Raw genomic sequence first — 26809 nt, forward strand, 5'->3', positions numbered from 1 at the left:
CGCTCTGCCCCACGCTCGCCATGCCCATGGTCAGCATCAGTCTCATCCTCGCCGTCATCCGAGCTTTCTTCTCTTATTTCATCACCGGAGTCGAGAGTACCTCTCCTAGGTTCAAACTGGTACCCTTCTAAGCCATAGCCTGCTTGCAGTGTGTCTTGCGGGATCTCTTCGTATGATTCGACAGAGCTGTCGCTTTCACTTGATGCGCCCGACGCCATGATTACAAGCTTATCTCCTCTATTTCGGAGAGTTCCGCTAGTGCAGTGGGTAGCGCTGACGTCACGGTCTTTTAAAAATGGCGACTCTTGTGCGGTTTAGCGTATAAAGTATTATATTTACAATTACCAAGATATTTCGTTGTTTTCGAGTACATAAATTTGATAGAATACTTAAGAATACGTTACTTTGTCACATCAGCAACCGTATATATTATATTTTTTACCCCTTTAAAAGTGGTATTTAAATCTGATGATCTTACCAGTAGTAATATATTTAACAGTTATTCCACGAAATCGAGTCGTACATGAGCGGATAGCATAGCGCCGAGTTAGCTACAAGCCATGTATGACGAGATTGAGTGGAATAACTATTTTATTCTATCCACATTCACTGGATTTTGAGAAACAGAGCATTTTTATTTTTTGCAAATTTAATAAATAAAAACTTTATACTAAGGGTGGGACTAGATAAAAAAAAATAATCTAATTAATTACAGGCTTTGTAATTAATTAATCTTAATTAATAGCACTACCGTATTTGCCCCAAAAGCAACATTTATTTTATGCAACTAAATAATATGTGAAGAGTTCAAAGAATACACAGATATGATTTTTTAGATTCAAGCTCATTTAATGGCTGTAAACAATATTTTGTTGGAAATTGTTCTTCTGCACGGCATTTGAAACGATGGATCACACGCCACAATCTGCAATACATCTTGTAGACCCTTGTGTCTACCACCGATAGCGGTCTGCAGTCCAGGGCAATCCACTTGGCCAGCGTATTCGTTAAATTTTCCGACGTTGCCCTGCTCATTTTCTTCTGGAATCCAGCCATTTCTTTGAGTTTGCACTGCTGACCAGAACTGCAGCTGTTTCAGTAATCGCGGTGACATGCTTGGCATTTAAATGGTACCGTAAAGTTGACGAGCTTCTGTGATAAGCAAACTCCTTTCTGCACAGTTTGCAATAAACTGTGGTTTTATCAACAGTTCCATCGGGTGGTTTTTTGAATATAAATTTACCGTCCAGCAGACCCGGCGCGCTTTCAAGCTCCATTGCTGTAACTGGAACTGTGTGCGTCAGTATATTTGTTGCACCATAACACGGTGCACTAACAACGGTTCCGGGTTGTTTGGCATGCAAACTGCGATAAAATGAGTTAATATTTTTAACAAATTAATTTGTTTGAAGTTAATTAATCTTAATTAACGTGTTAATGTCCCATCCCTACTTTATACATAAAACGTCTGACAAAATAATTTCTGCTTAGAATGTAAACAAACCAGCGAAATGACAATAGCAATTTGTGAAAAATGCTTTAATAATAATTCTTGAAAAAAAAAGATGCGTCCTTCCATCAAATACTTTTATGCCATATTTTGTTGCTTTTTTTTGTGTATTTTTAGGGGTTTTGTTTTCGAATTTGTATTTAGTCTTCGGTTGGTTCAGCAACACGCTCCACCATTTTGCTTTTCTCTACTCAGGGTATATGAGCCGATAGCCTAGTAGCCAATCAGAGTGTGCGATTGTTCGTATCCAGTGAATGTGGATAGAATAATTATAGTTTAGAGGAGACCAAGTTCAGTCAAACAGATATTAGCTTTGCTCTCATCAACTCAGCGACATTTGGACTATATTCTTGCCTTTCACACATCACCACATGGAATCGATTCCTCATTACTTTGGAGGAAAGAGCAGATGATTTCAGCAAAGTGAGCGCGCATATAATATTGTGCTGCCGAGTGAGTCTTGTTAATAGATTGCATTTCCATAAAAAAGGTAAATATATTCTCCAAGGGGGAAAAAATGGTTCTTTAAGGCTTGTTTTGAACGGTTAATGGATTTACCTTCTTAAAAAACTGTTTACCATTGTTGATGTAAAACGTTGGATATATTGCTGACGTCAACAAGCTGCATTTCTTCTTCGCATCGATTTACGTCTCGGCTGAAACAGATGCTGAAATAAACCGAGGCTTTACAAAGCGTCTCGCAACGCTAGACTTGTACTGTACATTCTCATTTCTTCCCTTTCACTTCAGTAGTTATTTGTTGAATCAGTTTAGTGCTACTGAGGATTCTTTTTAAAACTTTTAAATCGTTAAACCTCTCGTTTTATTGATCATTAATTCTCGTTTTCTTCGTTGCTTCATTTGTGCTTTAATTAAAGGGCAGATTTCTCTTTGAGCTACCGTCATGAAGCGCTGACAAAGCTCCGTTCGTTTCAACGTGATGCTTGGGGCACTGAATAGAAGTTAAAAGGAAAATGTTTGAAGTTGAAATTTGCCTGATGTTAAATGTGTTTGAAGATGCTTAACTCAGCATGCTACTTCCATGTTCTGTACACCATGTACAGGAAAATAAATGAAAACAAACAAAAAAACTAATAAAAAAAACAGCATTAAGGAGTTCACCGCCACATGTGAGCAGCTTCGCAAGATGAAGAATAAATCCTCTGCCTGAGTCAGTTTTCACTACCGTAGTACAAACAGGCTTTAAAATCCACAACTATTTTCTTTAGTTTCTCTTTTACAGCCTACCGCTAAGACATAGCCTAGCAACTTGATGCCATTTGGTTTTAATCCAATCTAATCTAACTGAAGAATCCAATCTATAATTTTTATTTCGGAATTGGATTGACATTAGCTACAAATTTACCCACTTATTATGACAGATTAGCGTTAAAAGACAGGGAGTGCTATATTGCTAAACTAACACCGCTTACGATTCCTATGGCTTGGTGTCCTGTCAGTAGCTAGATGATGCTCAGCGGTGGTCAAATCTGTATTATTATACATCCAGGACACTTTTTCGATCGAATACAAACGTGTTCTATTCCCTTCTAGCGGGTTTCATTCATTTGGTTTGATAGCATGCAATACTGTTAGCATATCGCTTATCCTACGTGTATTACGTCACGCTACCCAATGGAGAATGAGCGTTGAGCATGGTCTATGATACTGCATGGTTGTCAAGACAACATGACATCACACATCGGAGCTGATGCGAATATTCAATGAGAAAGTTTGCTGTTGCGCATGTGCACAAGCATTTCTTTGTTCGCCGGCGGCGCCCGCAGTAAACTATCGCAGTGAATTGAAAATGCCTTAAGATACATATTACACGTAAAACTTCTGCACTAATGAGTGACTGTGACAATTTGTAAACAAGCATGGCTGGCAGGTTTGCTTTGTTAAATACGGAAGATTCTGAAAGAATTCTGTAAGAGAAAGATGCATTGAACACCTGAAAGGCTACCAAAACGTCATTAGATATTCTTAACACACACCCCGTTCTTAAATTTTTGTAAACTCTTTAATTGTTCCATCGAACGTGTATGTATTATTATAATAATATTGGCTGGCGCTTTTTTTTGTGGTATATCAGATATATTCCATTCAGCTCGCATGACATTGAACTCGTCTTTGACTGATTCAGTATCATGCTAGCTGAACGGAATATATCTGATATACCACAAAAAAAAAAAGCCAGCCAATATTATTTACTTATATCCCTCATCAGAAGATTCCCATTGGCCAAGGATGGCTCACGTGACATAAAATAGTTCCACCATTGATTAAGCAATGTATCTTGTGACATCCAAAATTTTTAAAAATGGATATGGTGTGAGTCAGTGATGGGAAATCCTGGATATACCATGAACTGATATCACAATTTCAAGCTATATGGATGACTCGAGTCACTGCTGTGGCTCCATGAGCATGTGTGTGTGTGTAACTCCATGTATCATGATCATGCTTCGTGAGGCAGGCGATTGCATGGTACATTTACGCCGACGTAAACAACAAACATAGCTGCCTTCAATGAGTTTATGCCGAGATTCAATCTTAACACTTTCGGTTTGGAATTTTCTGATGAGGGATATAAATCAAATATACCATGCACTGAGCGGCACTGGTTGAAATTATGGATTCTCTGAGGCGACTGGCACAGCTGCACCCCTCACAAAATAGTACGATGCCAGTCACCTCAGAGAATCCATAATTTCAACCGGAGTCAATCAGTGCATGGGATATTAGATTAATGACCAGACATGTACTTTATATTACTAGTATACAGTGGTGCTTGAAAGTTTGTGAACCCTTTAGAATTTTCTACATTTCTGCATAAATATGACCTAAAATATCAGATTTTCACACAAGTCCTAAAAGTAGATAAAGACAACCCAGTTAAACAAATGAGACAAAAATATTATACTTGGTCATTTATTTATTGAGGAAAATGATCCAATATTACATTTCTATGAGTGGCAAAAGTATGTGAACCTCTAGGATTAGCAGTTCATTTGAAGGTGAAATTAGAGTCAGGTGTTTTCAATCAATGGGATGACAATCAAGGTCTGATCTTCACAACACATGTTTGTGGAAGTGTATCATGGCATGAACAAAGGAGATTTCTGAGGACCTCAGAAAAAGCGTTGTTGATGCTCATCAGGCTGGAAAAGGTTACAAAACCATCTCTAAAGAGTTTGGACTCCACCAATCCACAGTCAGACAGATTGTGTACAAATGGAGGAAATTCAAGACCATTGTTACCCTCCCCAGGAGTGGTCGACCAACAAAGATCACTCCAAGAGCAAGGCGTGTAATAGTCAGCGAGGTCACAAAGGAACCCAGGGTAACTTCTAAGCAACTGAAGGCCTCTCTCACATTGGCTAATGTTAATGTTCATGAGTCCACCATCAGGAGAACACTGAGCAACAGTGGTGTGCATGGCAGGGTTGCAAGGAGAAAGCCACTGCTCTCCAAAAAGAACATTGCTGCTCGTCTGCAGTTTGCTAAAGATCACATGGACAAGCCAGAAGGCTATTGGAAAAATGTTTTGTGGACGGATGAGACCAAAATAGAACTTTTTGGTTTAAATGAGAAGCGTTATGTTTGAGAAAGGAAAACACTGCATCCCAGCATAAGAACCTTATCCCATCTGTGAAACATGGTGGTGGTTGTATCATGGTTTGGGTCTGTTTTGCTGCATCTGGGCCAGGACGACTTGCCATCATTGATGGAACAATGAATTCTGAATTATACCAGCGAATTCTAAAAGAAAAATGTCAGGACATCTGTCCATGAACTGAATCTCAAGAGAAGGTGGGTCATGCAGCAAGACAACGACCCTAAGCACACAAGTCGTTCTACCAAAGAATGGTTAAAGAAGAATAAAGTTAATGTTTTGGAATGGCCAAGTCAAAGTCCTGACCTTAATCCAATCGAAATGTTGTGGAAGGACCTGAAGCGAGCAGTTCATGTGAGGAAACCCACCAACATCCCAGAGTTGAAGCTGTTCTGTACGGAGGAATGGGCTAAAATTCCTCCAAGCCGGTGTGCAGGACTGATCAACAGTTACCGGAAACATTTAGTTGCAGTTATTGCTGCACAAGGGGGTCACACCAGATACTGAAAGCAAAAGGTTTACATACGTACTTTTGCCACTCACAGATATGTAGTATTGGATCATTTTCCTCAATAAATAAATGACCAAGTATAATATTTTTATTTCATTTGTTTAACTGGGTTCTCTTTATCTACTTTTAGGACTTGTGTGAAAATCTGATGTTGTTTTAGGTCATATTTACGCAGAAATATAGAAAATTCTAAAGAGTTCACAAACTTTCAAGCACCACTGTACAACAGTTAGTTCCCATCCACTAATCTGATTGGTTGAGTGGTGTTCCAAGAGTGCTGATATTTCACACGATGGCACTGGGATGTTTCACTTTGTGCATCACGCCGCTCGTCTGCGTCCTGCACGCAAAATACCACTTCCTAATTCAAAACTGTTCCTATGGCAGTGTTGGTGACATCATCATTGGACATGGCAAATGATAATTTTCAGGAATATATATATAGAGAGAGAGACTTTTGTCTTAAAATATGAACGCTCATCAGATGAAGATATGCCATAAAATGAGTGTGGCTTCTTCAGGATCGGTTTCTGTCAGTGGAGCAAAAATGAACAGAACATTGGTCCATATTGTGTCCAAAAGTCACTTAGTCAATATTAATTTCTTGTTGATAGAACTGTTGTATAAAAGCGATATTACTAAACTGCGTCACTCACTGGCTGGATCACAACTGTGCTGATGCTCAAGTCACACAAGGCTCTTGATGTTTGCAATATTGTTGTTTATGGACAAATTTGTGATGTAATGTTTAATGATTATAGCATCCAGGACATTATGGCACTGAGGGCCGAATTGCTGCGCAGTCAGATACCATGAACTCATTTGTTCATTGAACAAAGTCAGCAAGCTAAACATGTCCATGATGGGCAAGTCCTCAGAAAGAATGCAACCTAGATATCGAGAATTATCAAACCAGTTTCTTTAGGTCAGGTTTTTAATTTTGATGAAGCAATATAAATTATACATATTGACTAAACAGCAAGCTAAGACTGTTAAATTCCAAGTTAGCATGCCAAGATAACGGAGATGAAAGGAGCACGGCAAAGATGGAGTTCCTCAGACAAAAATGATCCTTCCTAACTTCCTATAACCACAACCATCTGATTTTTTTTTTCCTTTGTAAAAGCCACTAGCAACAAAACATTACTTCTGTTTAAGATCAAAAATGATCAGAATAAGAGACAGTACAGTACAAGGTCATGTGTTCGGTAAACTTTTCATGCATTTTGAACAGGCACTGTAAAGAAAATATCAGTCTGCTGGAGTGGCTTTAGTAGTTAAATTTGAACAGGCTTTAGTAATTAAAATATTACTGGTACCTCATCATGCATAGTTACTGACTTAATGTGTGTTATACAGAAAACAAATGAGCTGCAAGCATACTAAGCATTACATTTATAAACCCTCTGCAGCTGTCATAATAACCCCTACGTTTGCCAAGTCGAGCGTGATTGTGCTGGAGGAAGAAGTGCCAGTCACCGCAGAGCAGACTGAAAATTCATCAGTATGCATAGCTGAATGTCTCTTTTAATTCTACTTGTGATTGGAGACACATATTTGTCTAATCTTCGAAGAGTGCTGTCAAATAACTTCACGGCAAAAAGTGGAAAAACGCAATACACTCAGCCGAGGGTTTCACTCAAGGTCCCGCTGATCCACATTTCCAAAAAAAAAAAAAAGCATAAATACACGCTTCTCGCTGTCGCCTCACAGCAAGAAGGTCCTGGGTTCGAGCCCCGTGGATGACGAGGGCCTTTCTGTGCGGAGTTTGCATGTTCTCCCCGTGTCCGCATGGGTTTCCTCCGGGTGCTCCGGTTTCCCCCACAGTCCAAAGACATGCAGGTTAGGTTAACTGGTGACTCTAAATTGAGCGTAGGTGTGAATGTGAGTGTGAATGGTTGTCTGTGTCTATGTGTCAAGGCCAATTTATGCTGACAACCCAGTCCTCGCAGATAGCGTCTGCGTAGCTCCCCCACCTTCGCAGACGCTCTGCGCGCACCTCCCAAAAATTGTGACCACCGCAGAAGCCTCGCAGACAGCGTCGCAGACAAGAGGGCTCTGATTGGTCCACTCTACATCCGCTGTACACGCACTTCCGCTTCCCTACTTTCCCGGTTTGGTTTGTTTTCACGACCGCCATTTTTAAAAACACGAGCGAAGATGGAGCAGCACGAAGAGCGGTTGATCGAGGAAGTACGTACATCTATACGACTCCGGTTCTAGTCATTATAAGTAACCGGAGGATAAACACTCCACTAACCACACCCACCAACTACTCCTAGCGATTTCGCGACTTCGCGCCCCCTTGCATTGTGGCGGTGAATAACATCGCGCACGCCTATTACTCCCCGCTCAACGATAAATTACAACTGTCTGTGAAAAGCTATCTGCGAAAGCCTTGTCACAAGAGCATGCAGAGGCCGTCAGCCCTGTGATGACCTGGCGACTTGTCCAGGGTGTACCCCGCCTTTCGCCTGTAGTCAGCTGGTATAGGCTCCAGCTTGCCTACGACCCTGTAGAACAGGATAAAGCGGCTAGAGATAATGAGATGAGATAAACGCTTCTAAAAAGTACTGAATAAAGGGTGTCAATACTTATCTAAATGAGAGATTTCAGTAATAAACTTGCAAAACTTTATAAAAAAATATATATATTGTTTCCTCTGCCAACTTTTACCACACCTCCATTCATCCATCCAACAATAAAAACCTGAAAAATGAAACCAAATTGGAAAAGCAAAATGGCTCTCAAGACTATTCAGAAATTAATAATAATAATAATAATAATAATAATAACTTACAATATGATCACAAAACAAATAGATAAGCTTGATGCCTACTCTGAGCTGAAGGTAGAGATTGCAAGATTGTGGATTGTGGAGAATGCCCATGAGTAAGGTAGCAGTGATACCAGTGGTGATTGGCACCTTAGGGTCAATACCACTGAAGTTCAAGGATTATCTAGAACAGCCTGGAATCCGATATGATCTACGCACTTTGCAGAAGTCAGCCCTTTTGGGTATAGCTCGCATACTGAGGAAAGTACTGGCTGGCTGAGGCCCTAGTTGAGGTTTGACAGACAGTAAACATACCAGTGAAAACACTGTGCGACATGGAAATAACAATAATAATAACAACGAGACTGTCAATGACGGCGTAGCTCACTCTGGCCCCGTCTAGTCCAGAAGGAACGATCTAAAGTGAGCCACCTTCCACAATAAATATTGCAAGCTGTATACACTATATACAAGCTACATACACCCTAGGAATACCGACCCATTTGCCAGAAAGAATCCAAAATGGCAAGGAATTGACTGAGAAGTGATTTTTGTTGTGATTTTGTTGTGATTTTTGTAGTCGGCTGTCCATTGCTAGAGATGATGACTGCTTCATTAGGATGCACAGAAACAGCGTGACAGAGTCACCCGCAGCGGCGGCAGGAATGGCCCGGCCAAGCCGCCATGGAATGTCTGGCCTTGTGAGCACTTGCATACTATTCTCCTCTTCTAGTGAAGTGCCTTGCACAGTCAGGTAAAGACAACCAATGTCGTGTCCCCATCGTGTTGTCTCTCTGGACCTTCAGACCTGACGCCAAGTGGTGCACAAAAGTGCCACAGACCTGACAGGTATGGAAGTTGCCCCACAGTGACAACTGACTTGCCGAGTGATGCCATCTTTTGGCCATTTGAGTGGCTCTTCCGCATGCCATCTGGTGGTGTGCCATTGACCTTGTTGGGTTCATCTGCCACACTGTCCTGAAAAGTGCCCTGCTGCCAGCGCCTTATTGGTGATGTACTATTTAACCCATAGCTGGAACCCAGGCAGGTGCTACCACTCCAGGAGCAACAGTGATTGAACTGCTCCTTACGGCTTAATTAGTTCATAACTTCATTAATAATTGTAATTAAGCAAATCTAGGTAGAAGTTATCTGCACCCTAGGTACCCCTAACTTCATGCTAGAAAGAATCAAAATCAGTGAAGAGCTGAGAAAGAAGAAGCGATGTGTGTGGAATCTGCTCGTTAGGGCTTAATTACTTCATACCTTCCTGCCAAAAAGAATAAAAATCAGTGAAGAATTGAGAGAGAAGAAGCGATTTTCGTGAAATGTGGACGACACCGGACAACACATGATGGCATAAGCTCATCGCCTGTCAGCTGGATGAGATGATGATGAGGACAATAATAATAATAAAAAACTTGATTGTATAAGTATTCAGCCCCACTGCTATGACACATAATTAGATGAATGTAGTCGACGTGTGTGCAATTAAAGTACCATGTCATCTCAGTATAAAACACACCTGTTGCTGGAAAGCACCAGAGGTTTAAAACACCCAACATAACAGCAACACGAAAACCAAAGAGCTATCAAAAGAAATCCGGGATAAAGTTCTGGAAATGTAACTTGTTTTTCTCTTTAAAAAAAAAAAAATCCAAAGAAGTCATGTTATCAGCCAATTTGTTCTTATTTATTTTCCCCCCACTATGCTTTTCTATTTCTGATATTCAGCTTACTTTGACAGTCCTTCCCTCTGCCTGCCATCTTCAAGAAGGTTGAAAACCAAGTGGTTTCCTAACTGCCGAGTTCGCTAATGGCCCTTTCCCACTACCCTTTTTCAGCTCACTTCAGCCCGACACGGCTCGCGTTTCGACTACCTCAGAGCAGAACGACTCAGCTCGCTTCAGCCCTACTCAGCACCCAAAACTCGCACGGTTTTGGAGTAGGGCTGAAGCGAGCCAAACCGAGCTGAGTGGGGCTAGGGGCGTGAGGAGACACTCCCCTGTGCACTGATTGGTGAGGAGGAGTGTCCTCACATGCCCACACACGCCCCGCGAGCACGCTGGGATCTGTAAACACCGTAAACCCGGAAGAAGAAGAATTACGAATTACGAGAATTTCTGAAGCCTTATGCGCCTCACCTCATCTATACGCTCTTGCCAGTATCTGTTGGCGTTGTCGGTGACAACAAGCCACAGCACCAAGACCAGCAACACTAACGACTCCATGTTTATTGTTTACTATCCGGGTCGTGAGACTACCGCTTAAAAGGCCACTGATGTCACTGTTTGCGCCGCCTAACGACATCACGTGACGTCCACCCACTTTCGCTAACTCCACCCAATGTGTCCACCCACTTCCAGCCAGCACGGTTCAGCGCAGTTGTAGTTGAAATGCAACTCCAACAGCCCCACTCAGCTCGACTCAGCCCAACTCAGCACAGCACGGCACGGCTCAGCCCAACTCAGCCGCATTGGTAGTGGAAAAGCGGCATAATTCTACTGCGTCACGGCTTCACAGTCCCTACATAGTGCACTAAATGTACAATCAAACACCATTAGAGATTCAACCGCAGAAAATGTGTTCCTGTGTTTAGATTAGATTCAATTTTGTCATTGCACATGTCACAGGTACAAGGCAACGAAATGCCGATTGCATCTAACCAGAAGTGCATAGCAGTAAATAACATAAGTGTAATATGCAAATATAAATGTACAGGAATTACAGGGTATGGAATGGTATAATGATGTAATATAGATATGTACAAATGCGCAATATGAATGAACTATCGTGCAATGGTATAATATAGATATCTGCAGTATAAACAGTAGTGCAAATGGTGATAGTGCAGTGAAGTCAGTTCAAGTCAATAAGTCAATTCAGTTTGTTGGGGGGGGGGTTGGTGTGTGTGTGTGTGGGGGGGGGGGGCAGGGGACGGGACGGAGTTCAGCAGTGAGACAGCTGAAGGGAAAAAAAAAAAAAAAACCTGTTCCTGAACCTGTTGGTTTTGGTCCGAAGGCTCCTGTAGCGCGTTCCAGAGGGCAGGAGAGTGAACAGTGTGTGCTGGATGGCAGGAGCCTTTGTTGATGTTTATGGCTCTCCTGAGACATGGCTTCCTGTAGATGTCCTCAATAGCAGGAAGTGAGGCTCCCACGACACGCTGGGCGATTTTCACCACCCTCTGCAGTGCCTTCCGGTCCGAGACAGAGCAGTTCCCATACCAGACTGTAATACAGTTGGTTAGGATGCTCTCGATGGTACAGCGGTAGAAGTTCACCAGGACAGTTTACACTGTATATTAACATCCTCTGACAAAATCTGCACCCAACAGTCCCTCTATTTTCAGTCAAGTATTAACACCCTTGACTTTGTTCCTGTGTGTTCAACTGTTCACCCAGTGGAAGCAGACACATAACAGCACCACCCATGTTTTACCACAAAATCAAATATGCCAATTTACTACACTTCTTACTTCATACACTTGAGACTTTTCACCATATCGGAAGTTTTAATATAATTGGGTGGCTCGAGGATACTACACGGTTGTATGAAGATATGAAGTTTATCTCCGAGTGGTGAATGTGAGCGATGCGAACGAGTGAAAATATTTTTAACACGAGAAGATAAACTTCATATCTTCATGCCACCATGTAATATTCTTAATATTATATGGACACAGCCACAAAAAAAAAGAAACAAAAAAAAATGCAAGTTCATCAAAAGAATTTTAATTTTGAACCGGTTCGCCATTTTGACAAGTCAGCAGGAAAACACTGCAAGTGACCTCATCGGATTACATTAGATTAGATAAAACTTTATTGATCCCTTTGGGCGGGTTCCCTCAGGGAAATTAAGATTCCAGCAGCATCATTACAGATAAACAGAGAAAATAAATAGAGAAAGCTTCTAGATAAATTTAAATAAATTATTTACATATACAAATATAAAAAGAATAAGATATGGGGAAGGGGGGGAAGGAGGAGGAAAAAAGGGGGGGGCAGCAGCAGGAGAGATATTGCACTTTATATTGCACATTGTCCGGTATTGCTTATTGTTAGGCTAGGCTACTGCTCCTTCCCATCCTCTGTCCTCCTGTTACCCCTCCTCCCCCCAGAGAGGAGTTGTACAGTCTGATGGCGTGAGGGACAAAAGAGTTTTTGAGTCTGTTCGTCCTGCACTTGGGAAGGAACATTCTGTCACTGAACAGGCTCCTCTGGTTGCTGATGACGGTGTGCAGAGAGTGACTGGCATTGTCCATGATGTTCAATAGTTTGTCCATAGACCTCTTCTCTGCCACCGTCACCAGAGAGTCCAGCTTCATGCCGACCACAGAGCCGGCCCACCTGATTAGTTTGTCCAGCCTGGATGTGTCCTTCTTGGATGTGCTGCCCCCCCAGCGTAAAACAGGACACTGGCGACCACAGATTGATAGAACATCCACAGGAGTTTCCTACAGATGTTAAAGGACCGCAGCCTCCTCAGGAAGCACAGCCTGCTCTGTCCCTTCCTGTATAAGTGTTCGGTGCTGCAAGTCCAGTCCAGCTTGCTGTCCAGCCACAGCCCGAGGTACTTGTAGGAATCCACTGCCTCCACCTCGACTCCCTCGATCAGAACTGGTCGTGACCTTGGTCTGGACCTCCCAAAGTCAATGACCAGTTCCTTGGTCTTCGAGGTGTTGAGCTGCAGATGGTTCCTGTTGCACCACACAGCAAAGTCCCTCACCAGGCTCCTATACTCCTCCTCTCTGTCGTCATTGATACACCCAACGACTTCTGAATGTGACACAGCTCCGAGTTGTAGCAGAAGTCCGCGGTGTACAGGGTGAAGAGAAGAGGGGCCAGCACCATGCCCTGGGGTGCTCCGGTGCTGCTAATCACAGTGTCAGACGTGATGTCCTCCAGCATGACGTACTGCGGCCTGTCAGTGAGGTAGCTGGAGATCCAGGTGACCAGGCAGGGGTCCACTCCCATCCTGTTCAGTTTGTCCTGAAGCAATAGGGGCTGGATGGTGTTGAAGGCACTCGAGAAGTCCAAGAAGAGGATCCTCACTGTGCCATTTCCCTTATCCAGATGCGAGTGGGCTCGGCGTAGCAGGTAGAGGATGGCGTCTTCCACTCCGACACCTGCCCGGTACGCAAACAGCAGACAGTCCTGGGCATGTTGTACCTGGGGTCTGAGAAGGCTGAGGAAGAGCTGCTCCAATGTCTTCATCAGATGTGAAGTGAGTGCCACCGGTCGGAAGTCGTTCATCAGTGTGAAATATTGAAAATTATTATACATACGGGCCACTTTTTCCATGGAATAAAAACATGTATTCTATTCCATTCTAGTGGGTTTATTGATGGCATGCAATATTATCATATCGCTTATCCTCCATGTATTACACCACTCTCTTGGCGCATGTTCTGCTGCGACAACACAGTTTGCCGCGTCTCGTACGCATCTCGTCACGGCTGTCTCGTCTCGTTTCAAGTACTGTCCAAGTTTTTTTTGTCTAAGTTTGTCTAAGTCCGTCTAGTGTCTCTCGTTTGTTTGTCAACTATGGCAAAAATGCCTGGATTAATCATTGCCCTAGTGATCATCACGCATCTGATGACCTGCGATGGCCTTACAGTGCAACCGGTGATAGATGGAAGGGTACTCACCTACAGCCGAGAAGACCTGCTATCATTACGGGACTGTACGCCAAGTAACATCAAGCCAGCGGCAGCGGCAACCTTACCCCCAGAGCTTCGACCCAGGAAAAGGGACAAATGGGGAGGAATCCGCAGCAGGATCAGAAGACATCCCTTTAAACCACCCCTCCCCTCCATCATCTTGGCAAATGTCTGGTCCCTCCGCAACAAGATGGATGTGCTACATGCTCGATGCCGCCTGGAAAGGGCTTTCAGGGACACCTGCATCATTGCCCTGACCGAGACCTGGCTGGATGGGACGATCTCCGAAAACGAGGTAACCCTAGACGGCTTTACCATCATCAGGTCGGACAGGACGGCTCAATCAGGGAAGATGCGGGGTGGGGGCATGTGTCTTTACATCAATGACAGATGGTGTACTAATATCAAGGTTCATCAAAAGATATGTACACCGAATATTGAGATACTGACTGTGTCCCTACGCCCCCACTATCTCCCCCGAGAATTCCCCACTGTTGTGACTAGCTGTGTTTACATTCCCCCAGACGCTAACACCAACAAGGCATCTGAGCTGGTTGCTAAAGAAGCTAACTTGATGCTTGTTAAGTACCCTGGGGCTCTGGTGCTTATAATGGGGGATTACAACAAATGCAGACTGGACACTATTTTACCAACATTTCAACAGTATGTTGACATCCCCACCAGAAAGGATAACATTCTGGACTTATGTTACAGCAACATCGCCAACGTTTTCCGGACACGCTCCTATCCTCCACTTGGACTCGCAGACCACAACATGATCTGTTTACTTCCGATATACAAACAGGAACTCAAAAGACTCAAACCAGAGACCTACAGCGCCCCCCCAATGGACGGAGGACACCACTGCTCAACTCCAAGGCTCTCTGGCATGCACCAACTGGGACATGTTTGATGGAGAACCACTAGACGACAAGGTATCCATCATCACAGACTACATAAATTTTTGCATCCAGACCACCATACCAGTAAAGAAAATAAAAAAAATACCCAAACTCTAAACCTTGGATTACACCACAGCTAAAGAAAAATCTGAAAGAAAAACACAGAGCCTTCAAGACAAAGGACTGGGCAGCACTCAGAGCAGCAAACAGGGGCGTAAAAAATGAGATCTTCAAAGCCAAACTACAATATAAAAATAAACTAGAACAACAATTCAGTGCCATGAACACTAGGCAAGCCTTCCAGATGGCCAAAACAATGACTGGTAGCGCCCCTAAACCCAGCACCCCAATCTCGCCCGAGCAAGGACATAAATTGAACATCATCTTCAACCGGTTCGACAGAGATGATTTCACAGAAGAATGCCGCAGACAGCTGGATGCACTCCCTCCGCTGGACCCAGATGAACCAGCCCCCTTCTCAGAGGAGGACGTTAGGCGGCAGCTGAGGAAATGCAAGCCAGGCAAGGCCCCAGGGCCCGACGGGATCTCAGCCAGGGTACTTAAGACCTGTGCAAATGAACTCTCTGCCATAATCCATTCTCTCTTCTGTGAAGCCTACTATCAATGTAAAATTCCCACCCCCTGGAAAACAGCCACAATAATCCCAGTACCCAAGAAACCCCGACCAAAAGAGCCCAATGACTACCGTCCCATTGCCCTCACTTCCATCCTGATGAAGTGCCTGGAGTATCTGCTGCTCAACCCGATCTTGCCACATGTCCGTCAACATCTGGACCCCTCCAATTCGCCTATAAGGCCAGGAGAGGCACCGAGGATGCTGTAGCTTGCCTGCTGCACCTCCTCCTACAACACCTGGACTCCCCAGGCACGACTGCCAGGATCCTGTTTGCAGACTTCAGTTCTGCATTCAACACTATCCAGAGACACCTGCTGATCCAAAAACTGTCCCACCTCAACGTCCCTGCTCGTCTGATCCATCTTCTTTACAACTTCCTCACCAACAGACAACAGGCCGTACGGGTAAGCACAAAAATCACACCTGCACTTACCTCCAACACAGGAGCTCCGCAGGGTTGTATCTTAAGCCCCTTTTTATACACTCTATACACTAATGACTGTGTCAGCCCTTCATCCAACACCATATATCTCAAATATGCAGACGATACAGCTATTCTTCACAGACACCCATTCAACACAACAATATAACCACACAATTTCACACTTCGCCAAATGGTGTGAAAACAATTTCCTCAAACTCAATGTCAATGAAACAAAAGAAATGGTATTTGGTTCTCCTTTTTGTGGATCAAAATGTGTTTGTGACAATGTCTGTGACTATGTATATATGTCTCTACTGGATGTGTGAAACAGTTTGTTATGTATATACGCCTGTGATCATGTCCATGTGTTTGTGATTATGTATGCCTTTACTGTATGTATGAAACAGCCCTTAAAATGCGCTATGAAATGTATGTAAACTGTGAAAAAGAATTTCCCTAAGGGGACTGTAAACAAACAAACAAACAAACAAACAAACTAACTAACTAACTAACTAACTAACTAACTAACTAACTAACTAACTAACTAACTAACTAACTAACTAACTAACTAACTAACTGACTGAGAATGAGCATGCAATATTGTTATAATATTGCACGTTGTCAAGACAACACGATGTCACACAATGTCCAATGACAAAACGTTTCTGTTGTGCATGTGCACAATCATTTCTTTGTTGGCCAGGAGAGAGAGTAGACGGGGTTAATTCAGTGCTCGGTTTAAGCACTAAATAAATAAACTGAAACTAAAGATGCGCTGAACACCTGAAAGGCTACCAAAACTTAATTATATATTCTTCATGCATATTTACAAGAGAAAAACATACCAACAGACATCAAAAAACTGGAAGAGAGACACATCAGAGGTGTAAAACTTCCGTGCTAGTGAGTGACTGACTGTTTGTTCACAAAAACGGCCGCCAGGTTTTCTTCATTCAAAGCCGAAGATTTAAAAAGAAAGATGCGCTGAACACCCGAAAGGCTACCAAAACTTCACTAGCTATTCTTCACGCATTTAATCTTCTGCATTAAAGCTCATAGGCCGTGGTTTTAATTTTATGCACATTTGAAACTTTATATGTTAAAAAACCCTCTGTAATTTTCTTCTAGTCCCAAGAAGTATTGTTAATAAGTAATAATTAAAATAAGTTAGCGCAGATCGTGGCAAATTTCTGTTCAGCTATTTTCGTGACCACTCGGTGCGTGACGTCATTTAAGACAAACAAACCGCTTGAATTGAGTCCACTTCCGTTTACTTACATTGCCGTTCGGCTTGAGTGCAGACGTGCGTTCAGGAATTTCCAAAGAAAAACCAGGCCTTATTGTTGTGCAGTGAACTGTAACAACGGGACCAGTTCAGGAAGAAGTTTTTACCATTTTTCGAGAGAGGAGAAGAGGCAGAGTGAGTTGGCTTTTTCTGAAAAAGGAGAAGAGGCGGAGCGAGTGGGTTGGCTTTTTCCGAAAAAGAAGAGGCAGAGCAAGAGGGTTGGCTTTTTCTGAAAAAGGAGACGAGGCGGAGAGAGTGGATTGTGTGCGTGAAGCCAGAGGGTTGTTTTTTTCCGGAAGAGGAGACGAGGCGGAGAGAGTGGATTGTGCGCGTGAAACAAAATCAAGCAGTCAAAGAAGAAACGGAGCAGCAATGCTCAAGCAAAAAGGAGAAGATTGGAGGTAAATGTTTTTACTTGAAATTGACAAGTCAAGAATCCTGAGGGATCCTGTACAATCATTGTGGAAATGAGACAAAGGGATATTTCCTCGCTCAGAGTAGGCCATAAATAGTATAATGCCGCGGATGGCAGGCTAATGTGGCCTACCGGCACACTGTCAAGTAATCGTTACCTATATCCACTAGGGAGGGCGGTTTAATTATTCTTCAGAAGGGCTCTTATTTAGTATAACGATGAAAGTAAGAATTTATCATCACTACCAGAATAAATCATTTGGGTGCGAGTCTTGTTGAGGTCTGGGGTCATCGCGATCAGAGTCGGCTGAGTTGCTGTCCGATTCCGAGGCTGCAGGGTCAAACCAGTGAGCCACATTCACCGATTGCTTCACAACGGCCATAGGCTCATACATATATGGTTTCACCTCTCGATATTCAATTTGGAGAGTTCCTACTTCAAAATCGCTATCGCTTTCAGACATTTTACACAACCTCTCACGACCAAAGTCTGTACACGTGTGCTCGGTTCGCAAGTAAACACAGAACTGCTCCCAGTCTGTTTGGCTTAAATGACGTCATGACGACGGTCCCCTGGCGGTGAAAGTGCGCATAAGTGAGATGTAAACAAATCTTCGGAAATTGGGCAAAACAATACATTTTAACCGTTTTATTCAATTTTAGGGTGCAAATTAGACACTAGGAAGATTTAATTCGCTTTTTGGGTCGTTCTTCTAGACAATAAAGTTGATATTCTATGATTCACCTCCGACCATTGCCTATGACCTTTATATGGAAAAACTGGAAAAGACACACGTCGGAGATGTAAAACTTCCATGCTAGCGAGTGACTGTGACAGTTTGTTCACAAGCATGGCCGCAAGGTTCGCTTCATTAAAAGCGGAAGATTTAAAGAGACAAACGTGCTGAACACCCGAAAGGTGACAAAAACTTCACTGGATATTCTTCACACATTTACAGGAGAAAAACATACCAACGGACATCGAAAAACTGGAAAAGAGAGCAATAGCGGAAATATTGTCCAAGGTTTACTTGGAGGTGATGAAGTGACGGAGACTTTTACAAGAGGACTTCACTCGTGGACTTCACTCAGCAAAGCCCTTTTCTTTTGAACAACTGCAATGCAACAATTAACTAGGACCAAAAGTAACTTTGAACTTGAACTGTCAACCTGTATATAGCTTGTATACAAGTTGGGTTGTTGTTCAGGCTTTTTGGACTTGTCTCATTTTTACTGTTAGAACTTTGACTTTGTACATGTACACTGGATTACATTCGATCAGAATCAGCATTCAATATCGGTAAGTTACACCCTCGTTCTTTACTTTTTGTAAAATCTATAATTGTTCCATCGAATGTGTATGTATAAAAATAATAATATTGGCTGGCTTTTTTCATGGTATATCAGATATATTCCATTCAGCTACTCGTCTTCGACTCGTTCAATATCATGCTAGCTGAATGGAATATATCCGATATACCACTTGACACCAACCAATATTATTTAAATATGTCACTCAGATCCGCAATGCATTTTGTATGAAAAATATGGGTTTTTCGACACTTCATATCTTCAAGCCAGCGTGTGACTTTCTTTTTATTATATAGACACATTCACAAATTAAAAAAAGTACCCAAATTTATCAAAGCAATAGAGATGTGTGTCACGGTTTTGGGTCTCCATGTCCTGGATGTCACTCGTATGAAAAATATGAGAGGTGTATTTCCCAGTAAAACACTTGTGTCCATAAAACAGTTATTTATTTAGCTTACACGTACTAAACACACAAAAGGTGAAAGCAGCCAGTTTAGTTACTTTTGAATCAAGTTAAACGAAGCAATCATTTTTACAGTCTACTGCCATTTACAGCAAATCATTTTCCAACTGCGCAATTAAGATAACGCCCCAAATTGACTCAGAGATGCAGCTGAATAGGTTTAAAAAGGCTTCTTCTTCATAACACAATTAATCCTCTCTTTTTTCTGATAAGAAGCTAATGATGGCATGTCCGCTCATAGGTTCTCACAGCACAGTGAGAGATTCAATTCCTGCACAGCTTCAAGGGGCCAGATTGCAGAGTTCATTGTTTAGATTATTTAGCTGCTTCCCAGGCTTACTGAATTGAAGAAATGAGAAGGCATTCGCGGGATCATTAATTGTGGGATCTAAAAAGTCCAGGGAAATCTTTTAATTATTCACAAAATGGACATTTAGCGTGAACAGGTTATTTAATTTTCTTCAGATCATTTTCTCTGAAAGTTAGTGCACACACTAAAGGTCTGGGGATCCTTAACAACTTCTGTGTGGGTTGCATGAAGATGAAACAGCCCTCGGAGATTTTGCAGCAGCCGTCACATGCAGTACGAGAGCTCAAGTAGTGCAAGCGATGCTATTATAATCCCATTCATATCACGACAGAAAGAAGTTTGCCCACTGCAGTATGCTGGCAGCATCGTTGTGCAATGCAATTTAGGCAGAGGACACAGATCAGGTAGCGAAAGTGCTGCCCAATCTGTGCCTTGCATGTGTTAAAGCTATTAACCAGGAAATTCTGAAATTATGGGGTTTTGAAATGTCATCATTATACATTAATACAAGATGTTCTAGACGGAAAAAAGAAAAAATGTTTAAGTTTTCACATCAGTCCGTTGGGCCGTTTCCCTGGGTGTGGCCATACTGGATTAGCCAGAAACATGGATGTTTTAGGAGACGAAAACGAGCGTGGAGCTGCGTGACATAGTATTCCGCATGACAGCACTCCGTGTCACACATCAAACGGATGGAAGATCTCATTATCATCTCTAGCCGCTTTATCCTTCTACAGGGTCGCAGGCAAGCTGGAGCCTATCCCAGCTGACTACGGGCGAAAGGTGGGGTACACCCTGGACAAGTCGCCAGGTCATCACAGGGCTGACACATAGACACAGACAACCATTCACACTCACACCTACGGTCAATTTAGAGTCACCAGTTAACCTAACCTGCATGTCTTTGGACTGTGGGGGAAACCGGAGCACCCGGAGGAAACCCATGCGGACACGGGGAGAACATGCAAACTCCGCACAGAAAGGCCCTCGCCGGCCACGGGGCTCGAACCCAGACCTTCTTGCTGTGAGGCGACAGCGCTAACCACTACACCACCGTGCCACCCCACGGATGGAAGATAAGCCGGTAATTTTTTTTTTTTTTAAATCAACAAGCAATGAACTAGCCACTACTTTATTTTGATTCCTTTTCTAATACTGCATTACCATCATTTTTGTGGAGAAATGCAAACAAATTGACCGAGAAGTCACGCTAGTCCATAATATTATACTAAAGTCTAGTTGTCACAACAGAAGGACTCAAGCACGCTCCGAACTGACTCACATGCGCGTCGCAAACGACACACATCTGCACGGGATTAAGGTGCAATCAGCACGCCTAAATAAGGACTCAGAATGCAGACTTACTTTGCGAAGTATTGCGCTGTTGTGACACATTACCGAGCCTTGTTACCTGACTGATTTCCTGGTTTCTGATTTCTGTTCATTGTTTTTGACCCTGCTTCTGTCTGCAATATTCTGTTTGTGCCTCGCTCGACCTTTTGCCTGTTTTACCGTTCACGATACACACCTGCCGATTTGGACTGTTTACACTTTTCTTTAGAATAAAGATCTTCTGCATTTACATCCGTCTCCAACCATCCCTGACAGAATACTTTGCGCTGCTGACACTAGTATAGCATGCACTTGTACATCTCCGCTGTGCTCGCAGAAAATGACTTAATGCATGATGGAGTTACTGTGGCCTCCCTGACAAAAAAATAGCCCCATCTATTTATCACTTTAGTGGTTATATCGTTAAGAAGAAATTCAAAATGCAGCTTTTTTTTATTATAAAGGACCGACATAAAGACTGACTTTTAGCTCAATTTGTTGATCTGCGAGATCTTTTCTTTCAAGTTTTACGGCTCGATTCATTCCATCATGTCAGGATCAAGGTTTATAAAACAGAAACGGGACACAAACCCTGCAACATGCAAAATACATGGCCATGGAATTTAAAAAAAAAAAGAAGAAAAAATATTGAAAGAATGTCAAAATGTACATATGATCGGAAGGTCAGGGGTTCAAGCCTCAGCACCATCAAGCCGTCACTGCTGGGCCCTCGAGCAAGGCCCTTGACCCTCTCTGTCCTGGATCGCAAACTTGTTTGTTATAATCAAATCACAGGCTTGGTCAAGTAGTGTGTTCATTTGTGTTCGCTTGCCCAGATGTCATGTGCACATTGTGGTAAGTAAAGTCTCTACATCTAAAGCCGAGCCGAGTTAGAGTTACACTTCATAAAGTCAAGTCAAGATTTGCATATTTCGCTGCCACTAAAAATCACATGGTTTGATTTAAATCTTTGTCATATACTGACCTTTTGTTGGGTATGTCTCCAGTCTGCTCATCCACAAAGTCCTGCTTCAGTTCATCTGCCACATCACTGTCACTGTCGTAGTCCTGATACACACTCTTCTCCAGCTCTTCAGACTCGTACTGACATGGACAGGAGGAGGAAAGAGCAGTGTGAGGTCATGGAGAGTAAAAGGAAGTCAAGACTGTAGACAGAGCTTGGTTAACTCTAGAATGCAGGAGACAAGAAAAAAAACTAGATAGAACTCGACGCCAACGGCGTCGATGGGGATGCCTCCGCCCGGTAGACTACACGCCTTATTAAGTTGTGATTTGGGGATGGACATTTGACCTCACGGTAATCTTGACCTGGTGAAATTACGTGTATCAGCCTTGGAGATATTGTGTTCACAAGGTTTTCGGACAGACATTTGACCTCACAGTGACCTTGACCTTAGACCTTTTGATCTCAAAATCTAAATCAGTTCATGTTTGTCCCAAAGCGCACAAATGGTGAAAGTTTGGTGAAATTCCTTTCATTAGCCTTTGAGATATCGTGTTCACAAGGTTTCGGGACGGACGGCACGCAAGGACAGACGGACAACCCGAAAACATAATGCCTCCTGCACCTTACGGTGGCGGAGGCATAAAAATCTACACAACAGGGGTTGAAATGGCCAACACTGGAATCAATGGTTTCCTATAAAGAAAAGGTAACCTGTTTTTTTTTTTTTTTAATCTTTACCTACAATGTATAAAACTAGAGACCTGTGCAGGTCTGAGCTCAGCCTTTGTCTGATTGGGAGATAGAAGCTATGGTGTGTCAGAAAAGAAACAGGACTGGGGTCACAAAAAAATTGTCAAATCCAAACTACAAACTTTCCCCTTCGAAATAATCCCCCCCCGAGTCCAACGCACTTTCCCATCCTTCTCCACCATGCCTCCATGCACTCCTGGAAGGATTCTCCTGGGATTCTCCGCAGCTCCGTCGGCACGGCCCTCTTGATGGCTTCCACGTCCGGAACACGGGTCCCCTTGAGAACACCCTTGAGCTTAGGGGAAAAGGGAAAAAAAAAATCACATGGAGCCAGGTCGGGTGAGTAGGGAGGTTGCTCCAGCACGGCGATGTTCTTCTTGGCAAGGAACTGCCGGATGCTCAGGGTGTCATGAGCTGGTGCGTTGTCGTGGTGAAGCATCCACGAGTTGTCCTGCCACAACTCTCGCGCACTGAACGAAGCAAACGCCGCAGGATTTCTTTGTAGACATGCTGGTTGATTGTCTGGCCCTGTGGCAAGAACTCTATGTGGACGATGCTCCTCACATCGAAGAAGCACACTAAGTCCTGTTACTTTTCAGACACACCTCATATAAATAGAAAAAAATAGCCCGCCAGGATTCAAACCGACGTGACAAAATTTGTTCCTTTCCTGGATAGCACTCTAGACTGCTTGGCCACGGAGGATTACATCACGAACTGAGGTTATGTAACATGACACTTACATGGTCAGTACACAGTGGCGTCACACCACGACTGTGGAACCGCTACCTGAACATTCTTAAACACACTGGAACTCGGTTAAACATACACATACAGACAGGAGCCTCTATAGGCTTCAACCAAAGGCTGTGCCAATAATTAGGTCTGTCAATCAATTAAAAAAATTACCTAATTAATCACACATTTTGCAATGAATTAATCACGATTAAAAACTTGTTTTTCTGAAGTCGGAAGCTTGTGATAAGGCATATTTAAATGTATAATCACCAAATTAATGTAGAATAAATCACTAAGGATAAATATTTCAGATACCACTGTTTAATAGCATCTTTAAACACAGAACTATGTACCGGTAGTTGCAGAAAGAAAACTCAGACCTATTAAGTGCCAGCTGATTTCAAAATCAAGGCTACATACACTACCGTTCGAAAGTTTGGGGTCACCCAGACAATTTTGTGTTTTCCATGAAAAGTCACACTTTTATTTCCCACCATAAGTTGTAAAATGAATAGAAAATATAGTCAAGACATTTTTCTGGCCATTTTGAGCACTTAATCGACCCCACGAATGTGATGCTCCAGAAACTCAATCTGCTCAAAGCAGGGCTTTGAACCAGAATTTTTTTCCTATTGGTTCGTTCCGAACAGAAACGGAATTTTAACGTTTCCGGTTTTGGGTTCCACCATTAAATAGACGTTCCCGAACCGGTTAGAACAAAAAAAATTCGTTCCCGGAACGGTTAATTACGTTCCCTGTCAGCTGTTTAACAAATGGCTATAAAATTATGTCTCTGTCTCATCCAGCTTAAGCCAAATGTAGGCTAATTCTATTACAACCTTCATTAAATAAGACAAGAAATAATTCAAAACAATTATTATTTCAAATGTTGCCGATTTGGATTCTCAGTATGTCTTCCCATCTACACAAACAGAAAAAATGCCAAAAAATGAAAGATAATTCGTTTAGTGTGTTACCAAAGGCTAGTCAGGCCCTATGCATTGATAGGCTAACAGAGGTTAACGTCATTTAATGTTCGCGAGCCTCTCATTAACGTGGACAAATATATTGATATCGTGTTTGAAATTGACGTTTTTGAATAACGATAGACTGCAATATTTACCTCTTATTTAAGATGTGGAGACGTGATAGTAGTCCACCCTCCCGCTCTCTCCATTCAGTCAGCGAACGTCACACAGGAAGTGAACCCCAGCGGGTCATAGAAACTTGCGCAGGAGAAGAATGACTTTTTTATTTGTAGGCTACGGAAACTTTGAGGAACGAAATAAAAACCGGTATTAACCGGTTACCATTATTTTTAATAAGCGTTTCTGTTCCAGAACATAAAAAAATAATAAAGTTTCTGGTTTCGTTTCTGTTCCATGTGAAATAGAAAAAGTTCCCGGTTTTCGTTCCTTGAACCGGTTCAAAGCCCTGGCTCAAAGCAAGGTCAGTTTTATAGCTTCTCTAAAGAGCTCAACTGTTTTCAGCTGTGCTAACATGATTGTACAAGGGTTTTCTAATCATCCATTAGCCTTCTGAGGCAATGAGCAAACACATTGTACCATTAGAACACTGGAGTGAGAGTTGCTGGAAATGGGCCTCTATACACCTATGGAGATATTGCACCAAAAACCAGACATTTGCAGCTAGAATAGTCATTTACCACATTAGCAATGTATAGAGTGGATTTCTGATTAGTTTAAAGTGATCTTCATTGAAAAGAACAGTGCTTTTCTTTCAAAAATAAGGACATTTCAAAGTGACCCCAAACTTTTGAACGGTAGTGGAGAGAGAGAAAATATATATACACAGATAAAACACGGGCAGAAAACACTAGGCTCGTGGGTCAGAAGTTTTTAGCGATCCAAGTAGCCAAAGCATCAGTAACCTTTTCACCTCCTGGTTTAGTTCTTCGCCCACGGATACCCCACTCCTGTAATGTAGACTGGCGAGCAGTCCAGATGGTTTCTGCAGGGTGTTTCGCGTGAAGATATTTTAAAGACGAGGTGCTTCTGTGATAATCGAATTCGGCTTTGCAAGCTGTACAAATTACTTTTGTTTTCTCACTGGTTTCATCGGACTACTTTTTATATTGAAACTTCCCACCCAAAACTCTTTCACAGTTCGTCTCCATCGCATTAGCGAGGGACCGTCTCTGGCCAGGATGAGGTTTCGCGGCATCCGTGTCATAGGTCAGCCTCAATACAGGAAGTAAACAAAACGCAGCGATGTTAATTGTGTTCATTTATTTTAAAGCATTAAATATTGTTCATTAATCACAACGATTAAGACGTAAATTCTGACAGCCCTAAAAATAAATTTAAGAAATTGATGATACACAAATGGTTCAATGTCTCAATCACATTTATTTGCTTCCTTCCCATGTACAAACTGCTGATCTCCTGAGGTTTCCAGGCATAACAGTCTCCAGAGTTTGCACAAAAGTGATGAAGGGGAAAGAAAAATTCAGTGAGCAGCAGATCTGCAGGCGGAAACGTATTTTGATGAGAAAGGTCAGAGGAGAATGTGTGGTTCAATCTGCTTGGAAGGCCACAGTGACTTGAATAACCACTCTTTACAGCCAGAAAACACAACACGCCAAACTTTGACGAGGATGGGCTTCAAAAACAGAAGATTACATTGGGTTCCAGTTCTGTCAGCAAAGAAGAGGACTCCGAGACTACAGGGGCTGCTAGTTTCAGCCTCTTTTACAAAGACTTGGGTAGTGAGACCAAAAAAAAAAAAAAAATTTATTTTTCTCAGAACCTATGACCAAGAAATAAAATTGCTGAGGCTCATGTATAATACTTGGAATATCAAGGACTTGTTTTAGTGCTAAATTATTCCCAAAATCACACCCTGTCTGGTCAACTTGTCCCTCTTGAAGCATTCTAGGGCAAAGGCTTTCATCCTTTTGTAAGACTTGTCAGAATGACTAGAGGTGAATTTACAGCAGGACGGCTGAAAGTGCTGCTTTATTCCAGAACAAACACAAAAACCTATCATTTATTATTGGACTTGATTTCGTCCCCTCAGCACAAAGGTCAGTGACTAGGTGTGTTTGTGTGTGCATTATATTTTCCAGTCACAATAACTCCCTGACCTTTTTGGCTTTTCCAAATTATCATAATATTATTTTCAAAACCTGCTACCTTGCCAGAAATGGGGGCCCTTTCCGAAAAGGGTATATGCGAT

The 26809-nt window shown here is 42.5% G+C and overlaps 1 protein-coding gene across 2 annotated transcripts in view; it reads right to left on the bottom strand.

Annotated features, from left to right (window-relative positions):
- The window catches only part of vps50 (VPS50 EARP/GARPII complex subunit), a 457944-nt gene that overhangs the window by 132851 nt on the left and 298284 nt on the right, over nucleotides 1-26809 (bottom strand). For both annotated transcript variants that reach the window (XM_060942755.1, XM_060942754.1), the window contains exon 19: nucleotides 22142-22260. In XM_060942755.1, the coding sequence (XP_060798738.1) occupies nucleotides 22142-22260 (119 nt within the window). The remainder of the gene's footprint in view (nucleotides 1-22141; nucleotides 22261-26809) is intronic.

The sequence above is a fragment of the Neoarius graeffei genome, chromosome 16 (genome assembly GCF_027579695.1).
Source record: "Neoarius graeffei isolate fNeoGra1 chromosome 16, fNeoGra1.pri, whole genome shotgun sequence".
Lineage (NCBI taxonomy): Eukaryota > Metazoa > Chordata > Actinopteri > Siluriformes > Ariidae > Neoarius > Neoarius graeffei.